General features: G+C 42.1%; 1 protein-coding gene across 6 annotated transcripts in view; it reads left to right on the top strand.

The window, feature by feature from the left end:
- RNF216 (ring finger protein 216) overlaps positions 1-19,537 on the top strand; it is a 113,461-nt gene that overhangs the window by 82,995 nt on the left and 10,929 nt on the right. For 5 of the 6 annotated variants that reach the window (XM_067534163.1, XM_067534161.1, XM_067534166.1 and 2 more), the window contains 3 exons: positions 1,442-1,539; positions 5,524-5,746; positions 17,811-17,880. In XM_067534163.1, the coding sequence (XP_067390264.1) occupies positions 1,442-1,539; positions 5,524-5,746; positions 17,811-17,880 (391 nt within the window). The remainder of the gene's footprint in view (positions 1-1,441; positions 1,540-5,523; positions 5,747-17,810; positions 17,881-19,537) is intronic. The other variant, XR_010917313.1, reaches the window with a different exon arrangement.

Raw genomic sequence — 19,537 nt, 5'->3', positions numbered from 1 at the left:
CCCTCAAATAGAAATTGATTAGCATTCTATACTTACATGGTAAAATAAGCTGACTCCTCTCCTTAATGGCAGATGTCTCAGAAATGTCATTTTCATTTTTCTCACTTGACTAAATTGAAAATTTGTCGCTGCTTATATGAATTTCTTGAAGCATAGAAAATATCGAAATTGAGTGTGCTTGACTAGACTGTGCATTGCTGTTTCTGTCGGTATATATGTATTGCATTTGAAAATACAATACTGATATGTAAATGAAAAGGAGGGGTACTGCAGACCATAATTAACTTTGCCTGCTGTGCTGTGCTTAATATCCTAATTTGTTGTTAGTGTCAAGACTCCGTCACCTACCCTGTCTTGACAGCTTTTGTATTCCCCGTGGATTTACAACCCCCAGATTGAAGAACACTGCTTTAGAGAGAATCTACAGGGAAGAGAAGATTGGGTTTATTCCAAACTGCTGGTTAAATTATCACTTCTGCTCTGGTTAAGGATTCATAATAATTGGCTCAGATTCCTTCCCCATTCTCCAGCTGTCTGCCCATGTGCTGCCTTTAAGCATCAGGCCACTGGTGTATTTAAAGCTGTCTGCTCACTTAATTTTGTGACAACTTACTGAGTAGAATGTTGATTTTGCTTTGTGTGCAAGGTGAAGTAGTGATTCCAGTGCACCTGGGAATTGGTGGTAGACTTTTTTTCACTATTACCATGCTATGGAAACTCTCCATTTCTTGTGTGAGCATCCTCTCAAATTGGAGAGGATTAGCACCATTCTGGAGTTAACCTTCACCTCGACTAAGGGCTTGTCTTCACTATGCTGCTAGATTGACGTAAGGTACACAAGTTATGTTATGTATGTAACGTAACTGAAGTCAGCATACCTTACATCAAGTAGCTGCACTGTCTTCACTACGCTTCTTGTTCTGGTGGAGTACCGGAGTTGACGGGAGAGCGCTCTCCCATCGACTGAGCGTGTCTTCACCAGACCCACTCAATCAATGCTGTGGCACCAATTTAGTGCCATAGTGAAGACAAACCCTTAAACAGCTACAGTTAGCATCATATGTACATTTTAGTCCCTGTAAACTTCTTGTAGGCTTAACCTGTTAAAAATGGTAGGCAACCACTCACCCCGAAGCTTCTTGTTCAGCTAAGAGTTCCTGGCCAGGTCTTACATAGCTATTGGCTACAGTTTCATACCTAGAGCCCAGTGGTAAGCAATTATTGCAATAGTAGGAAGCTCCCAAATTCCTGTTGCACTGCCACCCTATCACTGGGGTCTCTAGCTGAATGCTGATGGTTTGCCAAACTCAGCCGCTGCCTTCTATTGTACGTTGTAGGCCTGGTCTTGCAGTGTGGGAAACACCCTCACAAGTTGTAGCTTTGCTGTTGGATGATGTGTCTGGGATTGTCTTTTCCTATTAACACATGTTGTTATCCTCAGGAAACCTGCAGGAAGTGCCAGGGGCTATGGAAGGAGCACATGAACCTTACCTGTGAACAGCTGGCTGAGAAGGATGACATAAAATATAGAACATCTATGTAAGTAACTTCCTGAGTCTGGAAAAACTGAGTACTTATTCTAGCTTCTAATGTGGGTTAGGCAAGAAACCATCTGTGTTGCTAAATTCAGTAATAAGTATTGTGTGTATGAATACATAAAGAGAGCCCTTGTTTGTGTATTAATAAGGCCCTTGACTTTTGTGTGAGTATAGTTACATTCCGCTGAGAAGGTTCTGGGGACATAATACCTGTTCATTTTTCAGGCTTCTGTAATAGAATATCCATGAATGATTTTCAGCAACGTCGTCCATGTGGTAAATCAAGATGATGAGTTTCTATATCAGAACACACTGTTGATTCATTTAATCTGGCATTTTGCAGCAGTCAGTGCCTGATCCTTCAGAGGAAATGAGACCTTAATACTGCATCTGACTGGCAATGCTATATCATACTCAGAGGAGGGGTGCACAGAGACAGAATAATCCTTAGTTTGTCACCAGGTCGCTGGTTAATATTCAGTGATCATCTAAACTGATAATGCAGTGCCATTTGCTCAAGTCTCGCTTACAAAAAGCTCTCTCCCTTCTGGACTCGTCTTCTACATGGAAAATGTGTGCATACATTCACACGTATATATTTTACAAGCTGTTACAAATTAGGGATTATTCTGTGAAGATTTTTAGACCATAATTCGAAATACAGATACTAAAATCGAAGGCGTTTCATAAAATCTCTTTTGAAGTCTGATCTTTTTCCATACAGTAGCAACAGCCAAAATATTCTAATTGTAGGAAGTTAGTGGGGATTGCAATATAAAACTGCTAGTCTGGCATATTGGAATTAGAACAGTCTGCCATTGTTAATTTGGTGTCTCTTCTCGCGGGTGTATCCCAGTTTCTAGTAATACTGTATCTTGTCATCTCTGACCTGGTATCTAGTGTGTTTGGGACAGGCAGAAATCGAGTTTCAATCGTAGAATTGGACTGTGGAAGTCCTAGCACTGGGAGTGTAAGTGAAGCCTCTTCATTCATAGAATTGTAGGACTGGAAGGGACTTTGAGGGGTCTAGTCCAGTCCCCTGCATTCAAGGCAGACTAAGTATTATCTAAGCCATCCCTGACAGGTGTTTGTCCAACCTGCTCTTAAAAATCTCTAATGATGGAAATTCCACAATCTCCCTAGGCAATTTATTCCAGTGCTTAACTACCCTGACAGTTAAGAAGTTTTTCCTAATGTCCAACCTAAACCACCCTTGCTGCAATTTAAACCCACTGCCTCTTGTCCTATCCTCAGAGGTTAACAAGAACAATTTTTCTCCCTCCTCCCCTAACAACTTTTTATGTAGTTGAAAACTGTTATCAAGTTTCCCCAGTCTTCTCTTCTCCAGACTAAACAAACCCAATGTTTTCAATCTTCTCTCATAAACCATGTTTTCTAGACCTTTAATTGTTTTTGTTGCTCTTCTCTGGACTTTCTTCAATTTGTCCACATCTTTCCTTACATGTGGCACCCAGAACTGGACACGATATTCCCAGTTGAGGCCTAATCATCACAGAGTAGAGCGGAAGAATTACTTATCATGTGTTCCTTACAACACTACTGCTAAAACATCCCAGAATGTTTGCTTTTTTTGCAACAGTGTTATACTGTTGACTCATATTTAGCTTGTGATCCACTATGACCCCCAGATCCCTTTCCTCAGTACTCCTTCCTAGGCAGTCATTTCCCATTTCGTATGTATGCAACTGATAGTTCCTTCCTAAGTGGAGCACTTTGCATTTGTCCTTTATTGAATTTCATCCTGTTTATTTCAGACTGTTTGTTTGTCCAGATCATTTTGAATTTTAATCCTATCCTCCAAAGCACTTGCAACACCTTGATATATAATTTTTCAGCAAGATATTACCTTTTATAGACATCGTGCAGCATCTTGCTGCCACTTCTTTCCCAGTAGAAAAGGGGAAGTGGGAGTATTGTGACTGTCATGTCCCAAATAATAAGGGAAAGATGTAGCTTTAAAACCTTTAATAGAGTTTTGCCTTCGGTAGTTGTCCTGAAGAGATTTCACAATATGAAGACAATAAAGTTTCCTGTTGAATATAGGGAAAAGGAAGCACAGCTGGAGTTCAGGCCTAGCTTCCTGCCTTGTTCAGAGTTTCCAAAAATGTATGAACAGCATCCTGTTAAGAAGACGAGGGAGGAGCAGCTGTCAGAGCAGATTCAGTTGCATGAACTGCTTTTTTCTGTGTTCCTAATACAGATCTGAATATTTGTATAGAATTCAGACTGGGTGTAGATACTAGTTCATTATCCACTACTAAAGTATAAAACTTACGCTAGGTCTGAAGTTGATGTTCATTGATGTGTGAAGAACTAATGATGCTGGTGAGAGCAAGGTATATTATGGGCTGTTGCTATGAAATCTGCCTCCACACTACTCTGCTAATGCACCTCCATACAAGATAGCTTCTGCTGATGACTTCCAGACTGCTTTGATCAAGCAGTCTGATTGTGTTCTGAACTTGTGTCCACATCGCAAATCCACTAGAGCAGTGGCTTTCAACCAGGTGTACGCATAGGTCTTCCGGGGGTACATCAACTTATTTAGAAATTTGCCTAGTTTTGTACCAGGCTACATAAAAGCACTAGTCAGTACAAACTAAAATTTCATACAGACAAAATGAGAATGTAACCAATTTTTAAATAATAGCATGTTGTGAGACTTGTGTGTTTTTATGTCTGCTTTTGTAAGCGTGTAGTTTTTAAGGAAGTTGAAACTTGGGATACGCAAGACAAATCAGACTCCTGCAAGGGTTCAGGAGTCTGGAAAGGTTGAGAACCACTGCACTAGAGTAACTAGATTGAAGACTCCCCTTCTAAATGGAAATATGGTTTGTTCCATACAGCCCAGCTAACAGTGGCAAAGGAGTCCACCTCTTTCAACACCAGTGCAACACCTCCACTGGGCTACTGTGATCATTTCTTCAGTCTCCAACCTATCGGTTTGGACTTCGCTAAACTCTTTCTCCCTCGGTGGTGAATTCAAGAATTTAGCTTGGCCTAAAGCTCAGTAAGATGGCTGTCATAATCAGAAATAGATTTCAGTCCTCGTGGTGACAGGAACTAATTGCCCAGACTTTTCCTTCCAATTCCCACACCAAGGTGATAAATTAACAGAGCCCTTCCAGTGAATTATACCCCAAGGATTATAATCCCAGAATTATACCTGTCATCAGCAAACCATCTCACAGAGGGACTGTGCAGTGCCATCATTAGAACCAAACACATTCAGATAATCTCCTGGATTCCATCTTGTATTCTGTGCTATAGTGAAGTCTACAGGTACATCTTTGAACAGTAACATCTAGAGAATCTGTGTGGAAACAGAGGTAGATTTAAGAGAGAGAAAATGTCCATTGTCTATAGGAAAGACTTGATTTTTCTTTACTTTTTTTATTCACCAGAAATGTCCAAAAATCTCAGATCTAGCAGACTAAAAATTGAAAAATATGTTCATGGCAACTTGGTAACCAAAGCAACAGCCAGACACAAGAGCTGTCGTTTGTGAATGGCATTACACAGTTTGCTTTTCCTGCACCTTTATCTCCTTCTCTGTATTTCTGTGCAGGCAAGTCAAGAATCCATGTGCCCTTTGGCCCTTTGACTTTGGTTTTAAATTCTTTCCAAGCTAGAGCTTAGCCCTGCTGCATTTTGGCTCACTTGGAAACCGGATTTAAGTCTGTAGAATGTAACCAGTGATTAACTTCCTTTCACTTAATTTGTTTTCTACTCATCATGTGTTGACTCCAAATGGAGTTCAGCCCAGACCTCCTTGGAACAACACAGGGCTTTGGAGATGAAGTAGGAAGAAACGGAGGACTTTCTGAGAAGTGAGGGGGAGGTTAAGGAAAGAAAGGGAAAGTGCTATTGAGATACATAGGTTCTTATTACTTATGCTGAGAATAGGCAAAGCAAACATACCAATTCCAACTTCTTTCCTTTTTTTACCCCTCTTACGTTGCAGAGAAGAAAAAATGACTGCAGCTCGAATTAGAAAATGCCATAAGTGTGGGACTGGCCTAATTAAATCTGAGGGTTGCAACCGCATGTCCTGTCGTTGTGGTGCCCAGATGTGCTACCTCTGCCGGGTCTCCATTAATGGATATGACCACTTCTGCCAACACCCCCGATCACCTGGGGCCCCTTGCCAGGATTGTGCAAAATGTTCTCTCTGGACCGACCCCACGGTAAGATCAAGGAATATTGCAGACACTTCAACCCCCAATTTCAATCACTGTTGAGTATTAATACCTTGTGTTAGGAGCTCTCCACCATATGAACTCTGTTTGCAGATCTGCATAGGTGCAGGTTTAAGACACCACAATCCTTTCCTTTCATCAGGGCCAGCTAAATTGCTTTTGTCAATGACCCCAGTGTTCCCTTTAACAAAGAAAAAACTGAATCGGGCTGACTAGGAAATTTGTGTTCTTTTGGGAAAAGACTTCAAGTGTAAAGATGGTTCTCCAGTGATCATGGCATCTGGGCAATGGGGTGGGCCTGAAGCAAGAAGTAGTGAGGAGTGTATGTAGTGGTGAGAGCAGAGGATAGGAGCTAGGATTCCAAGGATTTATTCCCAGTTCTGTGTCCAGCGCGTTGTTTGACTTTTGGGGAAATCACTTGCTCTTTGTGCCCGATCATCAATCAGATATGGGTATCGTGAGTCTGTGTGTGGATGGATAAATGAATGTTTGTAAAGTGCCTGAAAGTCAAAGGTACAAAATCACTGGTACAGAGTATCAGTAATGTCCACTCTTGCTGCTTTTGGAAGCACTTATGCTGAAAAGGACTGGCATGTATCTCTAACGTGTGTGGAAGGCTGTAATAGTTATAATAACCAGGGAAGTTATATTTCTGAAGATTTCAGTTGTAAAAAGCCAGAAAATGGAATGGGGGCAGAAGAGGGGAGTTGTGTCCTGCTTGCCAGGAAGAAGCCTTAGAATAACAAAGGTGCAAGGTGTTTTTCCCCAGTTCCTCCCTGAGCTTCACTGCTTCAGACTCTTCACTCTTGAAGGAGTAGCAGCATTAGGACCATAGCAGGTTACCAAAGCTTCACTGTTTCTGTATGCAGAGAATGCGTGCACCTCTGTGTCTTCCTTTCTCTGTGAAGTGCTGTGTGTTGCTGCCATCCTTTAAGTGAACACCATACTGGCATCCCCACTCCCACACCTCTACCTGCGGGCTCTAGAGCACTGCTGTTTCCAAAGCATTCTGAACCCAGCTGGTTTAAATCCCCTCCTGCCCTTCCAAAAAATTGCCTTTTTTTCCTGACTTATCCCAGCACTGGGTAGTTTTTGCCTAGAACGAAGCCAGACAGTGAGCTAACTACACCTTTTTCCCTTGCCACAGCCAAAGTACTTCTGATGCCTGTTCATACAGTGCCCTGTCACTCTAATTCCACTGTTCCATTTCCCATCAGGACATGATTCTGCAAGTCAGGAACAGCAGAGCTTCTTTGTTCCCACAAGGCTGCTGATTGTATACAGCAATGGCATTTCTTCAGAGCCAGGGAGAACACGAGGCCATTCAAAAAGCTCATACCGTACTTAGACTAAAACAAAGAATATACTGTCATTCAGCCCTCTTCATGTGTTTAATTAACCAACATGGTAAAGCAAAATTTCCCACTCTCAGCTGGGAGGTGGCACTGCCAGCTTTTTTGGATGATAAAGCATTGGCTAGCTAAGGAGTTGAAGCTGGGCGAGTTCTCTGTTCAGTGTGCTCACAGGGGTGCCATGAAACATATGGGACAGTTTAGGCTTTGAAGCTGAAATTGTAAATGGCTCTTTGGTGTCTAAACACCTTTTTAAAAGAGTTTCAAAGAGAATAGATGAAAGGGTTTAGGGCAGCTGACTCAGCCTTGCCCAGGCATTCTCTGCTCTAGCATAGGGAGTGGGGTGGGGAGGAAAGAACAACGCAGAGAAAGTAACCCAAGAAATGTCAGATGTAGGCTGAGTTGTATCTCTTGTGAGGGGAAACCAAGAAAGGCTGAAGAACATCAGGAACCATATCAGTGGTTCCTATCCTCTGTCTTGGTGGAGACGACATTTCAGTGGATTGGTGAATTGGTACCCTGCTCAGGTACCTTACTCCATGTCTCTGCACCAATGCCATTTGTGTGTCCCCCTTTAGCCCCTTTTCTGTGTAGTCCTTTTTACTTTGCTTTCTAACCTTCTTTATTCCTTAATCAACAGCAGGCTACATGCTGCTTGGTATGGGGTTGGACTGTTGATGGTTGGATCTGTGGGACTGGATCATGTGCTCTTGTAGGTAAATTTAGAACCAAGGAGACAGAGAAGAAAAGCTTGAGCCACTCAGCTACTTCGTGAATCTGCAGCCCTGTACATGCAAGGAGCGCCTGCCCAGCGATCTGTATTACAGACTGCTGCAATCTTGAGCTGCCCAGATGTGTGCATTCAAGCATGGCTTTTATGAGAGGCAGGCACCCTCGTTGCTCATTGCTCTTGTTTTTTGTGTACAAATACACACCCTTGACTAGTTTGGCATCTCCCTTCACCCTGCCATTTGGGTTGAGGAAACAGTTACCACATTCTGGTTGTCTTATTAACGGAGCAACTGCAGGAGTCCACCTTGCACATTTTTATTTCATGAATATACATTTTAACTTGCTGTTGCATTTTGGGATGATTTATAGCCTTGATGAAGAATCCATTATAGAGGTACTGGTAGAGATCCCATAGTTAAGACTAATTTTGGTTTTCCCCATAAAGCAGGAATTCAACCTCTGTTTTATATGAAAAATACAGTGTATCCTTCCCCAGACTTGGAGCACTCGCTCTTTGAGTCTAGAATGAATCTTCTGAGAATATACAAATAAATTGGCTAATTAACTTGAGTTAAAAATTAGTTAACTGGGTCCTTTAAAAGCATTTGTCATTCTTTGTCCTGAATGATCTTGCCAGAACAGTTTAGACTCTTAAATCTTTCTATATAGTAAAACAGTAATTTAAATCTGGTCCATAGGCAATATTTTAAGAGATTCGGTTGTCACTAAACTCATAATTCAGTTGCAAAGTCAGGGATTTGGTGAACCAGTGAATCTACCCTGAAGAGTTTAAAAATTTTTAAATGTTTAATATTTCTTATCTACGTATTGCATGGTAGCCTTTGCTCTGAGTTTCTTGTTTAGTGTTTGACGTTCTAAAACACTCATGAAATTCCCAGACAAACTACGTTAAGATGGAGTTAAAGTTGAGAGTATACTTCAGTAACTTAAGGCAAAAATCATTCCATAGATGTTGCAATTATCCCAAAATCAAGTATTATAAAGAGAGTAAATTCAGAGTTAAGGTTATACATAAAAGAACTCCAGACATGTTGAGGTAAGAAATGCCTTAATTGTGCAATTAAGGGACTCAGACAACCTTAACTCTGCTTGGGGCAGGGAATCTGGGGGGGGGGAAAAAACCTAAACCTCTCTAAAATCCAATTTTGTCTACACAAACTCTAAAATACCTTAGTCATAATACTGTGGTTATTGCATATCATCCACACAGGCCCCTCGAAACTGAATGTCTGTTTATTTTAATAACACTGCATCTCTTTATGTGACCAATCTGAGGAACTGTCCCAGATTAAGGTGTCAGTAAAGGAGGTTTTGGAACAAATTGATAAAGCCAGTAGTAGTAAGTCACAAGAACCAGATAGTATTCACCCAAGAGGTGTGAAGGACCTCAGATATGAAATTGCAGAACTACTAACTCTATTATGTAACTTGTTGCTTAAATCAGCCTCTGTATCTGATGACTAGTGAATAGCTAATGTGATGTTGGGTTTTTTCCCCAAAAAGGCTCTAGAGGCAATCCTGGCAATTATGGGCTGGTAAACCTAACTTCAATGTCAGGCAAATGGTTGAAACTATGGTAAAGAACAGAATTATCAGACCCATAGATGAATATGGTATGTTGGGGAAGAGTCAACAACACTACTTCTGTAAAGGGAAATCATGCCTCACCAATGTATTAGAATTCTTTGAGGGCATCACGCTATGCAGAGTCAACCTGTGAAACTTGTTGCCAGGGGATGTTGTGAAGGCCAATAAAGAATTAGATAAATTCAGGGAGGATAGGTCATCCATGGCTATTTGCCAAGATGATCAGAGGGACATCCCTATGCTCTGGGTATCCCTAAATATCTGACAGCTAGAAGCTGGGACTAGATAACAGGAGGTGGATCACTTGATAAAATGCCCTGTTCTGTTCATTCCCTGGGAAGCATCTGGCACCAGCTGCTGTCGGAAGACTGCATACTGGGCTAGATGGGCCCTGGATCTGACCCACTATGGCCATTGTTATGTTCATAGGCCAATGTGTTCTATAGCAGCACCCTCCTGTTCCTGCAGTACTGCATCTACCGTGTCTCAGTTATGACATAGAACGGCCTTTATCCTCCTTTCCTGCTGCACGAAGGAACACATGAGAAATAGTCTGCGCCTGGCGTTGCTCAGGCTCTCCACAGCTGATCTGGGAATGATTTGAAACCAAACCTTTAATCCTTTGGAAGCCTCTTTCATGAAATCATTTCAAGTTTATTAATAACGGCTGTGGCCACACATACATGGAGAAGAGAGAGCATTAAAAAACCCAGAAAGGGAGGCTCTGGTGGATAAACCCATTGAGTCCTTTTTCTGAAGCAAAAAGAAACTCAGCCCAGAAATAATTAGTGGGACTGTCCTTTCTCCTTTTGCATGAGGCTGGCAGACATTTTTCTGTGACATTCGTTAATTAAAGACGGTACAAAAAACCCTGTAGATAAAACAGTATTTTGAAAAGCTTCATTGAGAGCATTTTTGTTCTGGGGTAAGATAGGTTCTATTTTGGGAGCTGCGGTTGGGAGTTAGCCTCTGTATGTGACTCGTGAATCCTTCCTTTATCCTTTGACACTGCAGTTTCTCTTTCCTGATGTGTTTGGCCTTGCTGTGTGCATGCACACTGCTGCCCAGGCAGTAGCTGTGTGTTCTTTTCCTCCTCAAAACCATCGTCAGAATTTGCTTCCCATTTGTTGCAAGGAAGGGTGCTTTCCCTAGCAACTGAATCCAGTGCTTTATTTAATCTCTCCACGAATCTGCCACGAGCTCGAAATCAGAGCCATCCTTTTCCTCTGTGCTTCATGTAATGCTTTCTCCATTCCTCTGAACTCAAAGGGAAGCTGCAAAGGAAAAGCCTTCTTTCTCTAGGCTGTAACTAGATCCTTCCCTTGTTTTGGAACCTTCTCCTCAAAGTAAAAGACTGGCCATCTTAACAGTTCAGCACTCTCCTTTGTTCTATCCTCTGTGTCACGTGTCTTTCGTTTGACTGGTAGAACTTGGTGAGACACTGTTTGCATACCCCACCTATTGGGTTCTGGGCCAGATTTCAGGTTCGTATTGCCATTTAAAATGCAGAATATTTTGGTAGGTCTCTGGTAACTTTTGTCATCATCATGTGGTGTCTGCAATCATTGCATGTAAAAGAATCCCCTCAGGGCCTAATTGCTTTTCACTTGGCACCTCCTTATTTCATTTATATTTTATATGGGAGAAGAGAAGGGCCAAGTTATGGCAAAGCCCCCACCGCCCCCATCACCACCGAAATGGATCCTGTGCCTCCTTGATCTTAATGTGTGAACCATTCTTGGTGCTGTAGAGGAAGCTAAGCGATTTCCTCATTAAATCCGTTGGGATGTATAACACTAATAAACAATAGTGATTGTGCTTGCTGCTTTACTTTGACGCACATCATATACACTCATAGACTATAAAGTCAGAAGGGACCATTATAATTATCTAGTCTGATCTCCTGCACAACGCAGGCCACAGAACTGCACCCATCCAACTCCTGTAATAGACTCCCAACCTAAGGCTGAGTTACTGAAGTCCTCAAATAATGATTTAAAGACTTCAAGGTACAGAGAATCCACCAGCAAGTGACCCCTGCTCCAGGCCACAGAGGAAGGTGAAAAATCCCCAGGGCCTATGCCAATCTTCCCCGGGGGAAAATTCCTTCCCAACCCCAAATTTGGCAATCAGCTAAACCCTGAGCATGTGGGCAAGACTCACCAGCCAGACACACAGAAAGAATTCTCTGTAATAACTCAGAACCAGCCTATCTAACATCCCTTCACAGGACATTGACCATATTTACCGCTAGTAGTAAAAAATCAGTCAATTGCCAAATTAGGCTGTCCCATCATACCATTCCCTCTGTAAACTTATCAAGCTCAGTCTTGAAGCCAGCTAGGTTTCTTGCCCCAACTGCTCCCTTTGGAAGGCTGTTCCAGAACGTCACTCCTCTGGTTAAAACCTTCATCTAATTTCAAGTCTAAATACGAGTAAGGGTGCAGAGTCTTAGCCCCTTGTTTACTTTCTTGGGGGAAGGGGGATACTTTGTCCTTGAAAGTGAATAGGTTTTATCGCGCCTGGAAACATTGGGTACATTTTTTTTTTTTGGAACCTAATTAACACTTCAGCAATTATAGGCTCACAAAAATTGCCAGATCAGATGCGATTAGCAGTTCATATAGTTCAGCATCCTGTCTCAAACGATAGCCAGGACCAGATGCGTTAGAGGAAGTTGCAAGAAAGGCTGCAGGCAGTTATGGAATAACTTGCCCTTAAGAAGTTTCTTCTCAATTCCCTTCAGTTAGAGGTTGGTTTATGACCAGAAGCAAGAAGATTTTATATCCTTTCTAGAACTCTCATTCTTTTAATCCTTCCAAGTAGAATTCTGGATGTTCTTGTTATCCATGCAGATGTCCAGTACTGTTTTTCTTCCCCCAACTCTTGCTCTCAATTGTTGTTGTGTGAGTTTCACAGGATAAATCTCTAGTGTGAAAAATTATTTTCTTCCAGTCTGTAAACTGGTTCACTGGTGCTTACTCCTCACAGAAGCTCTGCATGACAGATCAGTGTATGTCTGGATACGTCTTCATCATTCTGTAAACTTCATTTTGTTTTATGAACATAGTTTTGATTCTAAAATGCACTGTGCCTTCCTTTTTGCCTTTTTTTAACCTTCATGTTGGACTGGATTTGCAGGAAGTGTTAGCAAGGGCTCTGTATGCCCACTAGGAGAACAATCAAGAGACATTAACCTGGATGGTCTTACTTTCAAATGGAAACACCTTAACACAATGAGCTGACTGAAGTCCAGGGGCACCAGTTTTCCCAGGGTGGACTTCAGGTGGGCTGTAACAAAGCAACAAATCACCTGACCATGGATTTGAAGCTTCTTGGAGGAGAAGGGCATCCCCTGACAAGGGGGGATTGGAACTTTTATAAAAGGGAGATGCTCTCACTTACCAGATCAAGAAGGCAAGACTGGGGAGAGGGTGAAGAAGGTCCTGGAACCCTGAAAGGACTGACCAAAACATACAGGGCTTTCTGAGCGGTAAAGACACCAGAGGGAGAGTTTTATATGCACATATTTTATTTTTCCATAGATCTGTGTGTCTCATTACTTAGTCTATGAGTAGAGTGTTTGATGTAGAAATTCTTTTGCAAAATCTGTTCATCCGTTGCTTTACCTGTCACATAGTCTCTGAAGGATGAAACAGTAATTCAAAGAGTCCACAGCTTTGGTGTAGCTCTGGGGATCATGCATTTGCTACTAGGAAAATTGGGGATGACCAGCATTAATTTCAGGGCCTGTGCAGTCCAATATCCCAGGAATGGGTGCTAGATAGAGGTTCTGCATTGAGAGCATGCTTAGAGACCCAGAGATAATACTTCTGACCCTGCAAGTTTAAAATCATGTGGGATCCAAGGTTTGGATCTGTTACAGCATCCTGGTGAGCATCTAAAAGGGGTGCTCATCCAGGGTTGCAACCTCCTATGGCAAGTTTAGCGCTCAACATCTTCCATATTGCCTTCTTTTTTGATACAGGTATTTGCAGTGGTGGCAATGACCTAGAGTGGTACTGCTTGCTTCATGCATGGCCTTCTATCAATATTTTTTTTTTCTTGAGCGTCTGTCAGTGTACCTTTTGTTTGCTGTTTCCATCAAGTTCTGCAGTTCAAGTACAAAGAGAGTGGTTAAATTTCCAATCCCATTTAGTGCTGCATAATTTACTAGTATTTATGTCACTTCTCTTAAGAACTAAAAAGGACTGATAAATCTGTGTATACACTACAAAAGGGGAAAAGGGGGGGAAATCTATTGAACACCTGTTGTGCCAATAACAACGTCTGTGGTCATAAATGCCCAAAGGAAGCATCTCCATTGCAGAATGTATTCAATACCACAGGTGCTAAACCATGTTGGAACATCACACTGGAAGTGACACTGGATGTGCTTTCAGAGCAAAGAACAGCTGCAGGTGAAGCACTAGAGAGAAGTGTTCTGTTTTTTGGGAGGTTGGAGTGGGGGGAATAGCTTTGCCTACGTACAACTTTAGTCTGTTCTTTTAATTATCTAGGGATCATAATCATAAGCTTCTGCTTATGGGGTATAGCAATAAAATGTGAAAGCATTCCTGTTGTAGGTGATGGTCATTTTCAGCACTAAGGTCTGGAGTAAGAATTGTTTTTCACATTTTAATTCTGACCCGTAACTGCATATATAAACAGCCAGCGCTTTTGGTGTTCGCTTTCCTCCACAAAAATGTCCTCCAGTCTCTTTTATTGCTCACACATTGCATCAGTTTTTGTGCCTCAGTATTCCAGCTGGTACGCATTTTTCTTAAGTACCGAATACCGAAACTGCATTAAGCACTTGCCAAATCTAATGTTTTAATGCAGGGTTTTGATTTTAAGTGGGAAAGTGTGTTTTGTTGGCAATTTTTGTACACTTAAATTAGTAGACATCACACTTCTAGAAGATGGATGCAAAGCTGTTCTAGGCTGAGGCTTTGCAGTGCACAAAATGTGGAATTAATTATAAATATTCCTGAAAATTGGATTTCACAATGGAAAAGTTGACTGCTTTGTTGCTGCCCGACTGCTTCGGAATTCAGCGACTAACTTGTTAAGCAGTGTCTCTTGCTGGGAGCATATTAAACCTGTGCTCTGTGACCTGCATTTGGCTGCTTTTGGGTTTCTGGACTGATCTTCAGGTGTTGGTTTGGCTCTATAAAGCCGTAAGTGGCCTGAGGCCTACCTACCTGAGAGATTCCATTTCTCCCTGTGTTATGCTGCCGCAGTTGCAGTTAGCTGAGACCTCTGAACTGAAGCCCCTTCAGTATAAGAGAGGGCGTGGCTGGCAGAGCGTTCCTTAGGATCCCAAGACTCTGGAACTTGGTCTGCAACAGCCAGAATTTGTTAGTCCCCAGGATGTGCTGCAAGGCCTGCCTTTCCTCTCTGGTTCACCAGGAAATGAGTGGCAAAGAGAGCTGGTGGGGGGACCCTGGGGATTGTGTGTGAGGTTAATTTTTAATTGATCGCGTTGCTGTGTATTTGAGTTGATCTGGGGGAATTGTCAGCTCTATTTTAGTGTATTTTTAAAAAAGTCAAGCTCTCCGAGCATTGGATGAGTACACTATTACATCATCTGAATATTGTCTCAGGTAGTCCTAATGGGCTAATTGGCACTTGAGGCAGTGAATAACTGCAGTATGGTGGTTGGCTAGTTAGTTACTCGGACTGCAGTGGTTGAAATTTTTCCAGTTTTGACACCAGAACTGAATCTCTGTAGTAGGCTCTCATAGCAGATGGAACTTGCACTGTTGATGTACCCGCTTCAGATGTCATTCAGAGAATTGAGCTACTGTGACAAGCGTCTGCAGAGTCAGAGTCCACAACGTACAGAGAAATTCTGCAAGTCGGCAGGGCTTTGGGATTTTGTTAAATGACACATGCAGTTTTCTCTTTGCTCAGGGGGTAGAAGTTGCCAAAAAATGAATTTTTCCTTGCTGAGTGGTGGTAAAACTGCATCATGTTCATAATAGGACCAACTTGTTCTAGGGAGAGCATTCCATAGGTTTATCCCCAAACTCTTAACGTCAGAGAGCTGGTATACAGCTCCTAGCTAGAACCTATCAATTGCATGTTGTTGGGGTGGGTGCACTACTTAGGATAAAATAAGTTGCATGCTATACCTTTTGGTGTGGGATGAGGGCAGGGTAAGGTAACAGAAGTAGTTACATGTTCTTTTATATACAAATTTTCAGGTGCAGCTATTGCAAAAAGTGGAAATACTGCATGAGAACCAGCTATTTCAGTAGTATTTTAACCCAGTTGAAAATGGAAAATAGTGATAGCTTGAGAATTCTAGGCCAGAGATTAAGATAAAAAGTGAACACTTTGGATATGCCTTTGAACTCTGTTTGCCTATTGCTAACTATACATTATGTCCTGTGACCCTAACAGCCAGGGAAAACAGCAATCCAATACCTGTAGTTCAGAGTCAGTGGGTAATTAGAAGCTTGTGTATGATTTATGGTAAACTTACTCCATAAAACAGCTGTGCTTCAGCACTTTCAGGGCAGTATATAGACTATCATTAACAATCCATGGAAGCAGCCCATTTGAAAAAGTATTTAGGAAAGACTAAAAATTAACCACTGACTCAGAAGAATAATCAAAGAGAGGGAAGGAATCAGGCTTGATGGCTTTCTTCAGATTAGGATAAAGTTTCCCAAGGATAATTAGGTTCTCTCCCCCACCCCCCACCCCACCCCCCACCCCTCCACCACACACACACACAAACACATCCTGAACAAGCTTAGCCATCTTTGCTGCTAGACACGTACTGGACGACTAGTTCTGAATCAGGAAGTTGGCAAAACTTAGTCATTTTTGTACATACACACTCATATTTCACAGGCATTTCCCAAGCACTTTCCAAAATACAAGAGTTTTTCCACATTAAAAAATTGCAAGAAGAAATGTATGGGTTTTGCAGTAATGGAAACAAGATGGAGAGAATTAACTAGAGCCATGCATATTGATAGGCATGTACTGTTTAAATTCCCCATATATCCAACTGCAATCACCTGTTAGTAGCTGAACAGAACATAATTTTGTTTCTTTCACAAATGGACCCCCAAGTGCTTTCTGACTAATGCAGATATTCTGTGTCCTGCAATAGTTCCCAGCCTCAGCCTTAGATCTTAGAAACTATGGTTGAGAAAAGAGCTGCTGACCAGAATGCTTATTTCCTGCTCTTCCCAAAGAATGATAGGGGATCAGTGTTTCACCTGGATAGCCTCCAGTGGGTGGCAGAAAGTAGCCTCAGTGTAATATTACAAAGAATGTTTAAGAGAATCACAGCCATAAATCCAAACTTAGGATCTACAACCAACCATCCCTTTTATGAAAAGGGCAATCTAAACAAATACCGGCTGTTAGCCACCCGTAACTGTCGGAGTGTTTAGGATTCACAAGACATAATCGCTTCATTTGTCTAGCTATCGCTAAACCAGAAGGTGCAGAAGGATAACGCAAGTGATTCAGGAGGAGGCTGCAGAGGAGCAAAAGAAGTGAGAAAGTTATTGGAGGACCCAGTGTGCACATGCTGGCTGGATGTGGAGGGACACTTTAGTCCTGAGTTTGCTCTCTCAAATCTTTTACATTAGAGAGACAAGATGGGTGAGGTAATATCTCCTATTGGACCAACTTGGGCTGGTGAAAGAGACAAGCTTCTGAGCTACACAGAACTCTCCTTCAGACTATCTTGTCTCTCTGATATCCTGGGACCAACACAGCTACAACAACACTGCAAACCCCTTTATGTAGTATAATTGAACATTCTCACTGTAACTTCTAGCTGGCTTTAAAAAAACAGTTAGAATGTGTCAGAATCCAAGATAAGATCTAAATGGACTCATTATTGCAACGTTCAGCTACTAGAGCCAGGATTTAAGTTGTTAAATCCACTTGTTGGGCCTACCACTCTAGAGTTGTTGATATAATGTAAATATTTAATGGCCTATTGCCATGTTAAAAGATGAGTAGCATTCCAACAACTCTTCAGATGGACAGGAGAGAGAGTTTAGTTGCTGCTCTCTGGTTTGTTGAGCTACTGAATTTTAACACTGATCCAGCTGAAAAGGAATCATATATATGCCTCTTAGTTATGCTCTGTGGAGTAGGCTTGGATTCTGTACAGAGTCTGTACTGCCATACTGTATTGTTGATGCTATTCTACCACCCTAGACTTTGTCAGCAAAAGAGAACCACTCTACCAGTTTCAGTTTTAACAACAGGCATCTAATCTCTACATGCACACAAACCTGCATTAGCACTGGTCAAATTGCAGAGATCTGCTTGCAGCTGTAACTGGTTTATTAACCTGTTGGGTTTTTTTTCTTGTAATTTAGGAAGATGATGAGAAGATAATCCAGGAGATTCAGAAGGAGGCTGAAGAGGAGCAAAAGAAGAAAAATGGAGGTAGGTCATGTAATTGCTCTCATCCAAAACTGGGGATCCAAGGGTGCAGTGTGGAGGCACCAGGAGAGCACAAGAGCTTCTCAGCTGCTGGTGAGTCTCTGGCTCCTCATGGCATCTTCAAAGGCCAGGCTCTTTGCAAATTCCCTCTTAGTAACAGCACTCTCATAAGTAAGTCTCACTTGTGGCATTGCTACAGAAGTTTGTTGGTTTCATATTGTACAAAAACTTTTAACTGCTTTAGCTGGGTCCATAGTAGCTAGTGACTCTGATCTGCCATGGAGGAACTAGTTTGTTTTCTGGTTCTCGTCTTATAGATATTGGGATTGCCTGAGAAGGGGGTGTTTAATCTCTCAAGTGACCACTTTGGCTTATTAAGGAATTTTCAATTGGTTCTAAAGGAAATTTTTTCTAGACCTTAGCCAGAAAGGTGGTGGCTACAATATATGATGCCAAACGCTGTCTCTATGCAAGCCTTTTTTTTTCTTAGGTAATCTCCCACTGTTGCACTGCCAGTGGTGGGAATGCTAGTATAGACAGGGCACAGGGATCTTGTAGAGCTCAAGCTGTTACCTCTGGGGATGGTCAGAGCAGGTCTAGGTGACACTGGTTGAAAATGCCTGTGCCCTATCTAGTCCAGTACTCTCCCTGTTGCTGCAGCTTATGGGCCACGCAAGGCAGGAGACTCTGCAATCCACCTTTTCTTGGGCAGTGTGGGAGAGAAAATAGGCTCCAAGAGCTCCCTCCAAGGAAGAGTGAGAAAGAAATCAGACTTCTCAGTCCAAAAATCTATTGTCTCTCTCAACTAAATTATGTGAATTCTGACAGGTTCTGGTCTTCAAAATAAAATGAAAATAAAGGCAGGGAGCAGCAGAGGACGATCAGAAGACCTAAATAAAGATGAATTAGGAGCCAAATTGAGGGAAAGCCATCAAACTAGTGTCTCCCAACTAGGGCTTTCCCTTGTACTCCTCATTGTCAAATCCTAAAATATGCGGGGCCTAGACACTTATGGTGGATGAGGGATTCCCTGCACTGGAGCCAAGGGTGACTAAATATGGGGTTCTACCCATATGGGTGTGGCGTGGAAAGGGAGAGGAGTCCACAGTAGTGTGCTTTTAAATATTCTGTGGGAGCAGCTGGGAGGGGACTCTGGAAGAGCGGAAAATTCCTTAGATGTCAGAAACTGTTACCGATTCAAAAATAGCGTAATGCCGAAGAGACATTTTTCTCTGCAAAAGTCTACTAGACAAGCTAGTGCTTCACAGCACCTCCTAAAAGCAGAGCGGCTCTCTGAACATCTTGTGCACCAGGAGCTATAATTAAACATAGGATGTAATTATAAATCAGTGTTCTTCTCAGAGGATGTGTCTGTAGATCCCACTTGCGGCTTGCATGCACCTCATGCGTGCAAGACAGGAAATTTGAGGAGCAATGTCATCAGGGCTGCACATGTGTCCTCCTCATGCCTCCTCTTGCTCCATATGAGGGCAAACAAGGCGAGGTGGACACAACCCTCTCCCATTTCCTTCTTACGGCCCTTGGCAACGTGACAGAACCTAGCAAGTGCCTGACCTGCTAGTTCATAACTTTGACTACATTTTCTGTAAAGTGAATTATTCAGAACTTTTTATTATGATCATCATCTTCAACCACTGTA

This window comes from Emydura macquarii, unplaced genomic scaffold (genome assembly GCF_026122565.2).
Source record: "Emydura macquarii macquarii isolate MOO-44397 ecotype Brisbane River unplaced genomic scaffold, CSIRO-AGI_Emac_v2 contig_3390, whole genome shotgun sequence".
Taxonomy (NCBI): Eukaryota; Metazoa; Chordata; order Testudines; family Chelidae; genus Emydura; species Emydura macquarii.
The sequence above is the reverse complement of the archived record's forward strand: the minus strand, read 5'-3'. Positions and strand labels throughout refer to the sequence as shown.